The sequence below is a fragment of the Papilio polytes genome, unplaced genomic scaffold, assembly GCF_000836215.1.
Source record: "Papilio polytes unplaced genomic scaffold, Ppol_1.0 DF821400.1, whole genome shotgun sequence".
In the NCBI taxonomy this organism is placed as follows: domain Eukaryota; kingdom Metazoa; phylum Arthropoda; class Insecta; order Lepidoptera; family Papilionidae; genus Papilio; species Papilio polytes.
In genome coordinates, this window is record NW_013527804.1 from 4830962 (window position 1) to 4844542 (window position 13581).

The window sequence follows — 13581 nt, forward strand, 5'->3', positions numbered from 1 at the left end:
TGGGAAGGGAACGTGGATCTGACGATTTAAGAGACGCATAGCAAGGATATCCTCTTTATTTGCGTTTCCTCCTTCGTCGATTAAGGGTAGGCAACATATCCTCTATTGCGAATGTATATGGGCAACGGTCACTTCGCCATTTTGGCGGATTCAAATGGACGCTTGTTCCTTTGCCAACTAGAATGCCACCATGGAAATGACGTAGTAATCGCAGTCAAAATAATTCGATGACACGTCTAAGACCACGTAAAGGTTTCTTTTAAAAAAAACGGCACTTTGACACAAATATTCGCCACCCTTGAACAATAGTAATAATAATTTCAAATAACTTGGAGGCTCAAGGTCAACTATTGCATGTCGTTAACCTTAAAAATATTTTGAACCACCAACACATTTAAAAGCTAAAACACAGGATTGTTTTAAGCGGTTCAATATATTTTGACATAGGAATTTTTGCACAGGATGAACGTGGAATAAACAGTAACTTGTAAAGTAATAAACCATTTGACTAGCGATCGCCCGGGACTTCGGCACAGATAAAAACATATTGCCTACTACGTTTACGTACGTACTACGTTTATATTTATTAACTACTGTCCAGTCAAAGTTTCGTCACATTTCCAACATACGAACTTGCGAGTATTTATTTTTGACATTACATATAGACTTTCCTATAAAACCTTTTAGAATAAATGTTGGGACTTTATAACATTAAAGGCTGAAGTTTCACATGAGAATATTTGTAGAATAAACACTTACATTAGTTTTCAGTCTGCAGTCGTTGTTATTATCAGATTTATGCGCATGACTCTCGGAGGCGGATGTTTCGTTGTCGCAGCGGACGTTGTTGTTGCGTCGCGCGCGCGGCTCCGCCTCCATCGCACTCTTCTCATTCGCCTCTTTACATCTGAACAGAACACAGTCGACAATCTTATGGTATTTTTTAAAATTTGACAGAGCGATTACTAGTTTTTGGAGTTACCAGAAGGTAAAAAATTCCGAACTTTTTTAGAAATAAAAACTAAACCATATATAAATTATTTGCAACTTATGACTTGCGTGCTCGTTATAATTGTTCCATGTCTAGGATCCAAGCAAAAAGGATATAAGCTTTACAGCCTTATTAATAAACGCGGTATAAAATTAAACTTAGGAACAAATATTACAAATTTTGCTTATACTCAGTTTATTCCTAAGTTTAACTTTATACCGCTTTTATTTGTTAGACTGCTAGACTTTTTTGTTCAGAATTAACAATAATATATATTACTTTATACTAATATAGGTTAGGATGTCAGCAATCACAGCATATTTTTGAATAATTCTTTCTTCAATAAAAATCTCTACACTTATGACACGCTTTAACCTATATAGTTTTATGCTATTAAACTAAGGTGGTAAATTAATACAAAAAAAACCTTCATGTGGGAAAGGGACCATAAACTACAAGCTGCCAACATTAAGGAAAAAAGTTTATTACGGTAACGGTAATTTGCAATTGACAGTTTGACAAATGTATAATAAAATAAAGTTTTTCTAATTCCACGGGGATACGGCCGCTCGGGAACTGCTAGTAATAAATAAGTTAGCATAATCATGTCATGTCACGGCCATTCCTTCATTAGTCAAAAATCTAAATATGACGCATTCAAAATCACAAGTTCACAAATCAACTGACATACGATCTTTGTAGAACTATAGTGCTAGAATACAACAAATAAAGTTTTGAAATGAATAATCTTACTTGTCAATAGACTGCGTTGCTTTGTGCGAGTTAGATTTCTCAGTTTCAGAGCCGGTAGTCATGCTCATCTCACGGCGCTTGTTGCGACGTTCTATCGACATCTGGAAATAGAGAACGAACTATAAATAAAATATATTCATACAAGCTTTCGTCAACGGATCCGTGCGCATGGAATAAAAACAAAAGTGAGTAGTCCGTGTTCTTCCACACTATTCACATCTATACTATTTCATAGAAATTCCTTCAGCCGTTTAAGTTACAAACTCTAACAAACATTCATCGATCTAAACTAAAAAGTGAACTTTTATGACTTATGACTATATTTACTATAATAATACTTCTATTTTCTTATTTAATCTATACAATTCATAAAAAGAATAAAGATTTGTAATTTTGTATGTATTGAAATAAGTCAAAAAGTACTGCGCCGATATTAAAAATTCCTTCAACGTTATAAAGGTAACTTATTTGCGAGTAAAATATAAATTCTTTATTTTTTAATTTGACGAGGACCAAGTCGTGAACAACAGCTAGTCTAAACTAATATTATAAAAAGGAAAGATTTTTTATTTTTGTACGTATTGAAATAACTCAAAAACTACTGGGCCGATTTTAAAAATTCCTTTACCGTTAGAAGGGTAAATTATCCGTGAGTAACATAGCATTTTTTTATCTTTTAATTTGACGCGAAGTTAGTCTCAACAGCTATCTATACAAATATTATAAAAAGGAAAGATTTTTATTTTTGTACGTACTGAAATAACTCAAAAACTACTGGGGCGATTTTAAAAATTCCTTCACCGTTAGAAAGGTAATTTATCCGCGAGTGTCGCAAATAATCACCTTGACGTCATGTTTGAGTCGTGCGTACTTCTCCTTGAGGCAGCGGTACTTGTCGTGCAGCGCGCGGTCGCGGTCGCGGTCGTGCGGCGCGGCGCGGGCGGCCGCGCGCTCGCCCGCCAGCCGCGCACGCAACTCCTCCACGTGGCACGCGTGCTGCGACCGTAGCCTATCCACCTGTTGTATTGTAACACATTCTATCCATTCAGAAGACCATTAACAGCCTTACAAATAAACGCGATATATTAAACTTAGGAATACTCAGTCGATCCCTTTATTTGTAAGGCTTTTTTTTATAACATTAAGTGGCAAACGAGCAAGAGACCACCTGAATCCACTGAAATGGAAAGCGACCGCTGCCCATAAACATTCGCAATTGCAGATGCGTTGCGAATGTTTATGGGCAGCGACCATAAACTACAAGCTGCCAACATTAAGGAGGCAAGGTTACTATGATAACTGTAATTTTGATACTTGCAATTTAGAATTTGACAAATGTACACAATAAAATAAAGATTTTATAATTTCACGCGGATTAAGCCGCACGGGAACAGCTAGTAAAAATATTATAAAAATATTTACCTCAGCTCGATAGTCATGCCTTAGTTCAGTAATTCTTGTCGTATGTTCTTCTCGCAGAGTTTCTATAGTAGCTCTGTTCTCTTCTATCATCCGCGTTCTCTCTCTGTTCAGATTCATTTGTAACTGTTCTCTAACTTCACAGAGTGCTCGTTCATTATCTATTAAGTAAATTAAAACAAATCATACTTATATTATAAATGTGAACATTTGGATGGATGGATGTTTGTTACGAGTTTGTAGCCAAAACGGCTAAAAGGATCTCGATGAAATTTGGTACCTCAAACCTCGGTGGCTTAAAACCCTCTATAACTTCAAAAAATAATATGTTCCCTGCCCATCAGAGACCAAAGCCTCTACAACAAAGACCCTTGACAACTTAAAACCTCTATAACTTAAAATATTTCGTGTGTCCTTTGGACTTTAACTTATTAAGGTTCTACTGTATATATGTAGAGAATAGTTTGGAAGAACACTTAGGCTACTCATTTTTGTTTCTTTTTATTCCACACGAACAGAGTCGCGGGAGACAGCTAGTGTAAGTATAAAAAATACGCTTTATCTATAGAAATAGTGTAGTCATGTTTATTTGAACTGGTGTATAAAAAGTTATGGTATAGTTTCAATAGATTGTAGTCATATTGTAGTTTCCTTAACTTGTGTGTCAGAAACAAGAAGGCTTTTACATTTTCTAACAGAGTTAATCACCAAGCCAGATAAGTTCATCAAGTATAATTGCTAATATTTCAATTATCTATACTAATACCAGAAAGATTTGTATTTTTGTATGTAATGATTTAATTCAAAAACTATTGGGCCGATTTAAAAAAAAAATCATCATTAAGAAGCTACGATATCAATGAGTAACATAGGCTATGCTTTATATTTTTATTATTTCACGCAAAGTTGCGAGCAACAGTTAGTCTTTACAAATAACATTACCCTGTAATCCAAAATTAATAATAATCTATAATTTACAGATACCAAATCATAGATAACAGAAAACAAAAAAAATAAAAAAAAAACATACAGACGACTTGAGTACCTCCTTCGGTCAAAAATGTAGAAGTGCCTTAGAATAATTATTTACGAATGTTTTCAAAAGACTTACCAATTTCCAAACTCTCAGTTTCATCAGCTAATTTAATCTTATATTCTTCCCGCAGCCGCGCCATGTTGTCCAAGTGCTGTCTCTCCGCTGACGTCACTTCATTCTCATGTCTTCTCTCTAACTCTTTGAGTGATTCCTCTAACTTTTGCTGGTGATTACGTTCAGCTGAAGATAACGCCTGGAAATACATTAAAATCTTATTAACATTATAAATGCGAAAGTTTAGATGGATGGATGTTTATTAGAGCTTGCAGCCTAAATGGTTAAATGATTTCGAAGAAATTTGGTATAGATGTAAAGGCACAAAGGTTAATTACTTTTGTTTTTTAATTCCACGCGGACAGAGTCGCGGGCGAAAGCTACTACTGAATAAATACAGTAAAATATAAAATTAAAAAGCTACAATCGTTACTAAAGGACATATTAAATTACAATAAAGGCTTTTGCTATTAGCTAACAATTGCCGTTACCATAGTCTTGCTTCTATTGGGTTATAGCTTTTGTCTCTTTCTCACGTTATAATTTTTCTAATTTATTCACCCTCTAAATTTAACAGGGGTGAAAATATATAGCCTATAACCTGTTTCAAATGTAGGGTTTTCTGTTTAAAAAATAATTATTCAAAGATATGCTGTGATTGCTGACATCCTACATAACAAAGAAGTGTGTGTTTACACTTTATTATATTGGTATAAAATAGATGAAATAAATAATAATAACTTGAAATTAGAGAGAAGAGCTATTTAAGTATTTATAAGAGTTACTTATTTTTTCTATTGTTACTTATTTGAGAAGACTTTACCTCTTCCATGTCCTTTTTATGTCGATCAGCCTGTTCATTAAGTCTTACTCTCTTTTCAGTCAAAAACTTCTGTTCCGCTTCCTTTATCTCTTCTTGTAACTCTGCCCTCATTTTCTTCTCTTTAGCGGACCACTCCATTCTTATTATCTCCAACTCTTTTTGCATTGATAACTCCAATCTTCTCTTTTCATCGTTTTTATTTCTTTCGATAAAATCTCTCGTACCCATATCAGGTACTAAAGGAGATTTAATTGGTTTCGGACAACTTTCTTCCTGAGTTTCAAATTGGTAGACAACAACAACATTATCTGAACTACTTTTTCCTTGAGATATTATAACTCCGTCTAATCTAGGACTTGTTTTACCTAGATTTACAGAATCTGATGATTTATTTGCATTCAATTTTAAAGGTTTGAAAGTCGAAAGTGGTGAAAAAGTTTTACTAAAATCTAACCTAGGTCTATCAGAACCTAAACTAGGTGTAGGAGATAATTTAATTTGAGTTTTCATATCTTTAGGTATATCAATGCTGTTAGATCTAGGTGTTGTTTTAACATCTTCTCTATTGGAAGATTTTCTAGAATCTTCTGAATCGGAATGCGTGAATTTAGTTTGTTTAGACAGGAAATCTAATTTAGGCACTTTTATTTGTGGGATTGGCATGTCTGAAATTCTCTGAGGTCTGATCGGACTAGGTTCTGAGGATTTGCAATGATTTTGTATGGAATCCTCACTTTCTTTGGGACTTTTTTCATTATCAATATCGAGTTTATCTTTCTTTTGACTTTCGTGGATTTCGTTCGAATCATCTAGATCGTTAAGATCGATATTAGCGAATTCTCTATCGGGAGAATCGATTGATGTTTCTGAATCTATGCTTTCCATTAGGTTTATGGATATTTTATTTTTCTGTGGTATCATAGGTGATCTGTGGAGACATTTTAATACAAATTAATTTTTTTACATCTTACGAAACAGTGCAAAATTTAATTAAAAAGGTACATTTCAAGCAAAAACACATAGAGGAGACATAGTTAACACTTCAATTGAAACATTTTTCTATTGTTAGATTTTCAAAACCAAATATCAACATAATTGCCAATAGGCGTAATATTTGGATGTTTATTTTATTTTGTAACATTTCTTAGTTTGTAATTTTTTATTCTAATATTTTTTTTCCCTTTTCAACTTACCTCGGTCTACCCTCCTTATCAGAAGACGGTTCCTCAATACTGACAGGAGTAGAATCCCCATCTCTACGGACCAGATCAGATATCTTCTGGAAGTTCTTTTGAAATAAATCCGGCTTAATGTAATCTGACGGCGATGGTTTCAAAATACGTCTTCTTGGTGATTTTTCCCGCATATCACCATCTGTAAATGCAATTAATTAAAAATTATATGACTCTGACAGATTACTTTAGTTTACTATTGATTGGTCAATTTTGGTCTACTGTGAAAAAAAAATTGAGTACTGAGAACTATTTCATGTAAACTACGATTTCTAAATTACATCCAGATAATTCAAGAAAAACATCCATACATCCACTTTCAAATAGTATTAGTAAAAAAGTTAAACATTTAACAATTTATAACACAGAACTTACCAAATGAATCTTTTTCCGAGCTACTTTTGGGTTCTCTTGGACTTTCTGTAATATGTGGTCTCGGTGGCAAAGGAGGTCTGGCTACTAAAGGTGATAGATGAACAGTATTCAATAAAGGCACAGGGTTTGGACTTGGTGATACTGGTACAGGGGAGGACACGACAGGGGAAGGTACAATAGGTGATGAAGGTATGATAGGTGATAAGGGTCCAAGTGTTGATGGTATGGAAATGGGTGGAGCACTTATTATTGAACTTTGTCCTTCATTTTGATCTGATGAACTGTTAGATCCCGGACTAATGGTAGGTTCTGGAACGTTTTCTAATTTGAATCTGAAAACGACATTGTAATTACATCTATCTCTACATCTATGCCAAAATTCATTGGGATCCATACAGCTATTTATACTGTAAATTTTAACATGCATCCATCCATTTTAACTTAGCATTTATAATATTGGTAAGATTAGTAAGTATTAGCTGTTCCTCGCAACTGCATCCACGTGGAATTAAAAACTTTAGTCAATGTCACTCAGAGATAACATAGTTTTTAATGGTAAAACATTTTTTGTAATCTGCCAGTATTTTTCTAATTATTTCAATAAAAATATAAATCTTTCCTCCATAATATTAGTGTAGATATAAGTCAATAAGTGTGATTATACAATTACCTGACACTTTTCTTGTCTTCATCAAAACTATAAGTCTGTTTCGGTCTTCCCAGGATAGCACTCTCATGTTTCCTTTGGAAGGAATCAGATTTTTCTCTAAGAATACCTTTTGGTGGGTCGCTTTTAGTTACAGAATCACCCGGCAACGACTTCTCTGTATCTGGACTTGGCAAATCTGATTTACAAAGTCTCATAAACATATTGCCTTTACCTAAAAAAATACACATATATATTATATAAAAGCTATTTATATTAACGGTTAGCAGTAAGAAAACTCTATTAGAGTTATGCTCGCCTGTACAACCAACGCTCAATATGTATTTTTTTTGTGATTGTTATCCTTGTGTATAAAGTGTAAATAAATAAATAAATAAATAAATAAATAAAGAGTTAAAAAGGGCAATATCAGAACATAACTCTTAAACAATTTTCATATTACATACTGGATTTTATGTGTGATGCCATTTATTAAGATTAAAAAAAAAACTTAACAAGTAGCCTTTGTGTTCTTCCAGATTATATCCTACATCTATGCCAAAAGAAATCAAAATCCGTTAACTAGCTCTGGAGACATGTAGGAAAAAACATCCATCCATTCAATCTTTCCCATTTACATTAGTAAGATTACCTGAAAATGGCAATCCTTTATCTATTTTAGCAGTTGATAATAGAGGGCTGAAGTTTTCCTCTTCTGGACTACTTAGTACATGCATCTTGAGGTCGATGATCTCCGATTGTTGCTTGAACAGCATTTTTGGCCTTTCAAAAGTCGGTCGACTTAACAGATCTCTATCTGAGGTATTCCTAACTAACGCCGGCTTGGGGGAAACTGGACCATCAACACTACGTCTTAAGGGTGATATTCTTAAATCGCTTAATTTCTTGTCTAGTCTTGATAGTGGGGCTAGAGGAGGACGTCCGAGTGGGGTCAAACGTCTTTGGGCGTTCACAACATCTTTCACATCAGACGGATGATTTTCGCTGTCAGTTGATAGGTCGTCATCATCACTTTCGACTTTCGTTTCAACACGCTCTAGATTTTTTGTATTATCCTCGGAAGTTGGTAGTTCCTATAATTAAAATTAAATATACGAATTTTTACACATGGGTATGAATAAATATAATACTTGCCTCTAAATTTTGTCTGAGAGTTGTATGTGTACCAAAGTTCTTAGTGTATTTAATACATGAAATGGACTATAAGCAACTAGTGCTGAATGTGACATTTAAACTTTGTATTTAAATTCATGCTTTAAATCTATTAAATTCGGAATCAAAATCCTATTTCCTTAACTGATAAATTTAAAATAAAAACTCTTAGGATGTACAGCAAGTACATATAAAATGTATAAAAGCGACTGGAAATATGCCAGTTGTGGCATATTTTGGCAACCCTTATCTTCTTACTAACCTGCACAGAAGCACAAGTGTCATCATGCATAGAGGCATCTCTTGCTTTCTTCACCAGGTCTCTATAAACTGTATCTAGAGGATGTTCCCATTGCGTATTTTTCGTTTCTTCATTATAATAGTAGTGAGTTTGGAGTTTTTCATCAAAACTGTAAATCAAAAAAGTTAATCATAATAAATATGAAATATTTCATATATTTGAATTCTTAATTAACACATTTAATGCCAACTACACACCATGTAATAAAATTAGGTCTATGTGGCATTAAATGTGTTAAGAAAATAATGTAATAGATTTTGTTTCCGAGTTAGTATTTTTGAGATTGTACATGTTATGTGATGAAATGATGGGGACATAAACCAGAAAGTGTTAAGATTGAATGTGGATGGCTACAAAGGAAGAGGAACACCGAAGAAAGTATGGATGGATTGTGTGAAAGAGGATATGCTTAAGAAAGGAGTGGATTCAGATAAGACGGCTGATAGAGATGTAAGGAAGAGCAGCACATACTGTGCCGACCCTCCATAAGGGATAAGGGCAAGTGGATGATGATTAGTATTTTTGAGATTCTATTACAATGGTGTAACAAATTGTACACCAAAATAAGATAAATTGTTACTGAATAATGTCTAAACAATATTTATAGCTCTAGCTTACAATTAACAATGAGAATGACAATGTAATACTAATGAGTAAAATTATGAAAGTTAACTCTTAACTACCACAGCAAAATTGTTAATAATTTCAATAAATAAAATACTCCGTAATAACCATTATAAAAATTTACAATTATGTTAATTCATGGGTTAATAAAAAACATATAAAACTTCACTAACTATGCCTTCCAGGGAGGTGGTAGAGCTTGCATAAGACCTTCCCGGGCCAATGGCAAGAGATGGCTCTCACTTTCTGGATCAATACCCAATTGTTGAGCATATTCTGATATTTCTGTAATAAAATATTGAATTCAATTAATAGAAATATTAGAATACTTAAGCTGCTTGTATTGTATTAGATCAAAATACAACACTATATATATAAATATTACGTTTTCTGATACATAAAATATGTTTGATTTTCTTTAATTACATTTGGTAAAAGCGACAAATTTATTAAACCAGATCAGATAAAAATAAACAAATAAAGAGTGTAATCATGATTTTACATGTTCTTTAATTTAATTCTCAAAAAAATATTAAAAAACAAACAATACAAACCATCGGCCGACGGTTGACTATTTTCATCGAATATTTCACGGCACACTATAGCAGACGGTGAAGACATTTTATACCATATTTTATCTCACTGCTAACTAAAACCTTTTTCGTAGAAATTACAGAAATTGTTTAATAAAACTGTTCATCCCATAATTTAAATAATTACGACAATAAGTATTAAATCCAGGCCCTATGAAAATTTTGACATTACTCTTTAATAGTGATGGGACTCGAGTTGCTTTTTACTCGAGTGACTCGAGTCATTTTTTTCTTACTCGGACTCGAGTGAAATTTTTGACAACCCGAGTTTCGAGTGACTCGAGTTGACTCGAATTACGAGTGACTCGTAACCATTTTGTTGGTTTATACTAAGCGGAGTAAGAAATTTTTACAGCATTTTCAGTTAAATTTGTTATCTTTTTAAAAACACACTATTTCTGTTCTTTTATAGAGTTTATTTAAGCTTTGTTTAAGTTAATTAACTTTACTTAACTTAACTTTAAAATTTTAAAGCATGATTATTATCAAAATTGTGTAAGAACATAATCAAACTCAACAAAATCAAAATATTTGGATCTCATGAAAATTACTTGTAAGAATTTATTAAAATGGATTTGAACTTATTTATAGTACACTATAAAATTTCAACTAATAGATGATATAAGAGGTTTCTTTATTATGTAGACAGGTTTAGTTTAAAGGAAAACACTATTTTTACACATTTTGTACAGATTTTTTGAGTAACTTTTACGTTAATGCGAAAATAATTTCTTTATGTTTAATTAACATTGTTTTATTGGTTTGAAAATTTTGGTTCCTCGATTTTTATATTCCGAGTGACTCGCGTCTATAAACATCACTCGAGTCTTACCTTCACTCGAGTGGCATTCGAGTGAGAAAGTTACGAGTACCGAGTGACTCGAGTGAAAAAAAAATCAATCGAGTCCCATCACTACTCTTTAATCTTTGATAATAAAAACTTCTTATTGGAAGTGGATTGTCCATGAAACGAAATTTAATTTTTTCATACAATACCACGTTTCTAAATCTTAACGTGGTGTTTTAACTAATTCTAATACAAAGAGAAAATACTAAAATCTAACAAACAAACAAACAACAAACTTGAACAAACTAAGATCTACAAAGATTTTGATCTGTTAATGAAAAATGTTATTTAATTTTAGATCTGACTTTTAATGGTAACACTAAAACTGAACAAGCAAAAATTAAAGTGTCAAAAAATATTGAATTGAGATTTTTCTCTGTTTTAAAACATTGTTAGATTGAATTTTCCAAATGGCTTCTCTTAAAGATGTAGCTTCGTTGTACCAAAATCTTAAAACAGAATGGTCTAAAAAACCAAGGAAACTCGATAAGTGCGGAGAGTTGTTAAACAAAATAAAGGTAAGATGACTTGTCAAAATGTTTGTTTTATTAATTTAAATAGTTATTTTCTTCGATTGTTCGTCGATTTTATAAAATTAAATTAGATATACTCTAACATTTGATTTTCTTCTCATTTAAAATTCATAACCTAGATTCGAAATGCTTTGTTTATTCAAAAAAAATTGAATGTTTTACTAAGGCAAATACTGACTGAAAAGTTATATCACAGGTGGCATTAACACAGCTGAGTTTTCTCCCGAGTAACAACGCAGCGGCTAATCAGAAAGAATTAATTCTTGCGAGAGATGTGCTTGAAATTGGTGCACAATGGGCAGTCGCTAGCAAAGATGTAAAAGCGTTTGAAAGATATATGTCACAGTTGAAATGTTATTACTTTGATTACAAGTAAGTACAGTCGCGGTGTTCCACTAAAATTGCCTTTTTCTTACAAGTAAAACTACTTATAAATAACTAATTAGGCAACAATAACTTAAATGACAGGGTTATAAAAAACAATTTAACTATGTACTACCCACCTATGTTTATGCTAGCTCTACATTTTTTTTCTCGAAGGGGAATGCATTACGCATACTCCATGCCTCTGGGCAGACACGTGAGTTATGTGGGACTCTCCCCCCATAGGGGGGGGCACACCTCACTAAACCCCTTCCTTCCATCCTGGCCATTGTGTGGGACGCCACGGGATCGCTTGCGCTTGCCACCGCGATGCCCCACTACCACCCCGGGAAGGGGCCCAAGCTCTATGTTTATGCCAGATTTCATCAAGATCTATTCAGCAGTTTAGTCTACAAACCAATAAGTCCATCAATCATCTAAGCATTCGCCTTTACAATATTAGTAATGTTAGTAATTAGTAAGAGAGCTACAGACACTGATAAAATAGCAATTGAATTAAGGCACTTTGAACTTTATAATTTTACATATAGTTAATATTTCACATATAACTTGTTTTACAGAGACCACCTGCCAGAATCAGCATTTATGTACCAGCTGCTTGGTCTTAACCTGTTGTTTTTGTTGGCACAAAACCGAGTTGCGGAGTTCCACACAGAGCTAGAACGTCTCCCAGTGGATGTGATCCGAGCAGATCCTTATGTGAGACATCCATTAGCATTGGAACAGTATCTGATGGAAGGAAGCTATAATAAAATCTTTTTAGCAAAGGTAGGTATTTTATATTTAATCTGTTCATGTAGGTATTTTCCACATTGTGTTATAGATGCTTATTGAACTGAACTTGCTTATTTCAGTACTGCTTTCTTAGTAACAGAAATGCAAAAAAAAACTACCTCCACAAATGATATAAGAAAGTATTTATAGCAAATTTTTACAGTTATTGTTTTTAATTTTTTCAAACTCTAGTTTAAACATTTCCTAATACTATTCTTGATATTATTTCAATAAATATAAAAGAAATGTAAGTAAATAAAGTGAATTTTCCAGGGTAATGTACCAGCAGAAAGTTACACATTGTTCATGGACAGTCTGCTAGAGACAGTGCGTGGGGAGATTGCAGCCTGCATTGAGAAGGCATACCTCAGCATCCCATGTGGAGAAGCAGCGCGGAGACTCAACCTTCCTTCACAAGTTGCTGTTCATGAATATGGGAAGAAGGTAAATTTTACACATCTTACTAATGTAAATGTGTAAGTTTGGATGAATGCTTGGATGTTAACATAACATGGATGTTAATGTAACAACTGAATGGATCTAGATGAAATTTGTATGAATTACATTAATCCTGTTTTATCATATTAACTCAATAATTCTGCATCGGATCAATGTATCTTTTTAAAATAAGGTGCAGATGTAAAACAAAGTTGGGGATAAGGTTCATCCCTGATAAACATCATGTTTTCAAAGTGTTCGTAGTTTTTTAATACTGCGCGTACGAAGTCGCGGGCAGCAAGACTTATAGTATACTGTTGCTTATAAATCTGTACAAAATTAAAATGAATATTAAAAAAAAATGACTTGAATTCTTTTTTTCGTTAGCGTAACTGGGTGCTTGGTGCGGACAACTGCTATCACTTCAACGCGGCGGACGAGGCGAGCGCTGCCGCCGCCGGCGTGCTGCCCTCCGCCGAGCTCGCTGAACAGACCATAGAGTACGCAAGACATCTAGAAATGATTGTCTAAACACTTCATTTGTAATATTTTATCAATAAAATTTTTAAAATGAAATATTCTTTG

At 33.4% G+C, this 13581-nt stretch overlaps 2 protein-coding genes across 2 annotated transcripts in view; one reads left to right on the forward strand and one right to left on the reverse strand.

The window, feature by feature from the left end:
* LOC106108970 (centrosomal protein of 164 kDa) overlaps nucleotides 1-10187 on the reverse strand; it is a 12354-nt gene extending 2167 nt beyond the window's left edge. Inside the window, exons 1-13 of the mRNA XM_013290342.1 lie at nucleotides 9982-10187; nucleotides 9601-9712; nucleotides 8765-8912; nucleotides 7982-8423; nucleotides 7354-7564; nucleotides 6684-7015; nucleotides 6270-6450; nucleotides 5077-6004; nucleotides 4275-4452; nucleotides 3167-3324; nucleotides 2588-2761; nucleotides 1745-1845; nucleotides 760-907 (exon numbers count right to left, since the gene is read on the reverse strand). Of these exons, the coding sequence (XP_013145796.1) occupies nucleotides 760-907; nucleotides 1745-1845; nucleotides 2588-2761; nucleotides 3167-3324; nucleotides 4275-4452; nucleotides 5077-6004; nucleotides 6270-6450; nucleotides 6684-7015; nucleotides 7354-7564; nucleotides 7982-8423; nucleotides 8765-8912; nucleotides 9601-9712; nucleotides 9982-10048 (3180 nt within the window). The 5' untranslated portion in view covers nucleotides 10049-10187. The remainder of the gene's footprint in view (nucleotides 1-759; nucleotides 908-1744; nucleotides 1846-2587; nucleotides 2762-3166; nucleotides 3325-4274; nucleotides 4453-5076; nucleotides 6005-6269; nucleotides 6451-6683; nucleotides 7016-7353; nucleotides 7565-7981; nucleotides 8424-8764; nucleotides 8913-9600; nucleotides 9713-9981) is intronic.
* Nucleotides 10188-11173: 986 nt separating this feature from the next.
* LOC106108773 (26S proteasome non-ATPase regulatory subunit 8) lies at nucleotides 11174-13572 on the forward strand. Its single transcript, XM_013290033.1, has 5 exons — nucleotides 11174-11385; nucleotides 11597-11772; nucleotides 12345-12552; nucleotides 12832-13002; nucleotides 13384-13572. Exons 1-5 carry the CDS (start codon nucleotides 11278-11280, stop codon nucleotides 13525-13527), a joined length of 807 nt encoding a protein of 268 aa, XP_013145487.1. The 5' UTR covers nucleotides 11174-11277; the 3' UTR covers nucleotides 13528-13572.
* The last annotated feature ends 9 nt before the right edge of the window (nucleotides 13573-13581 follow it).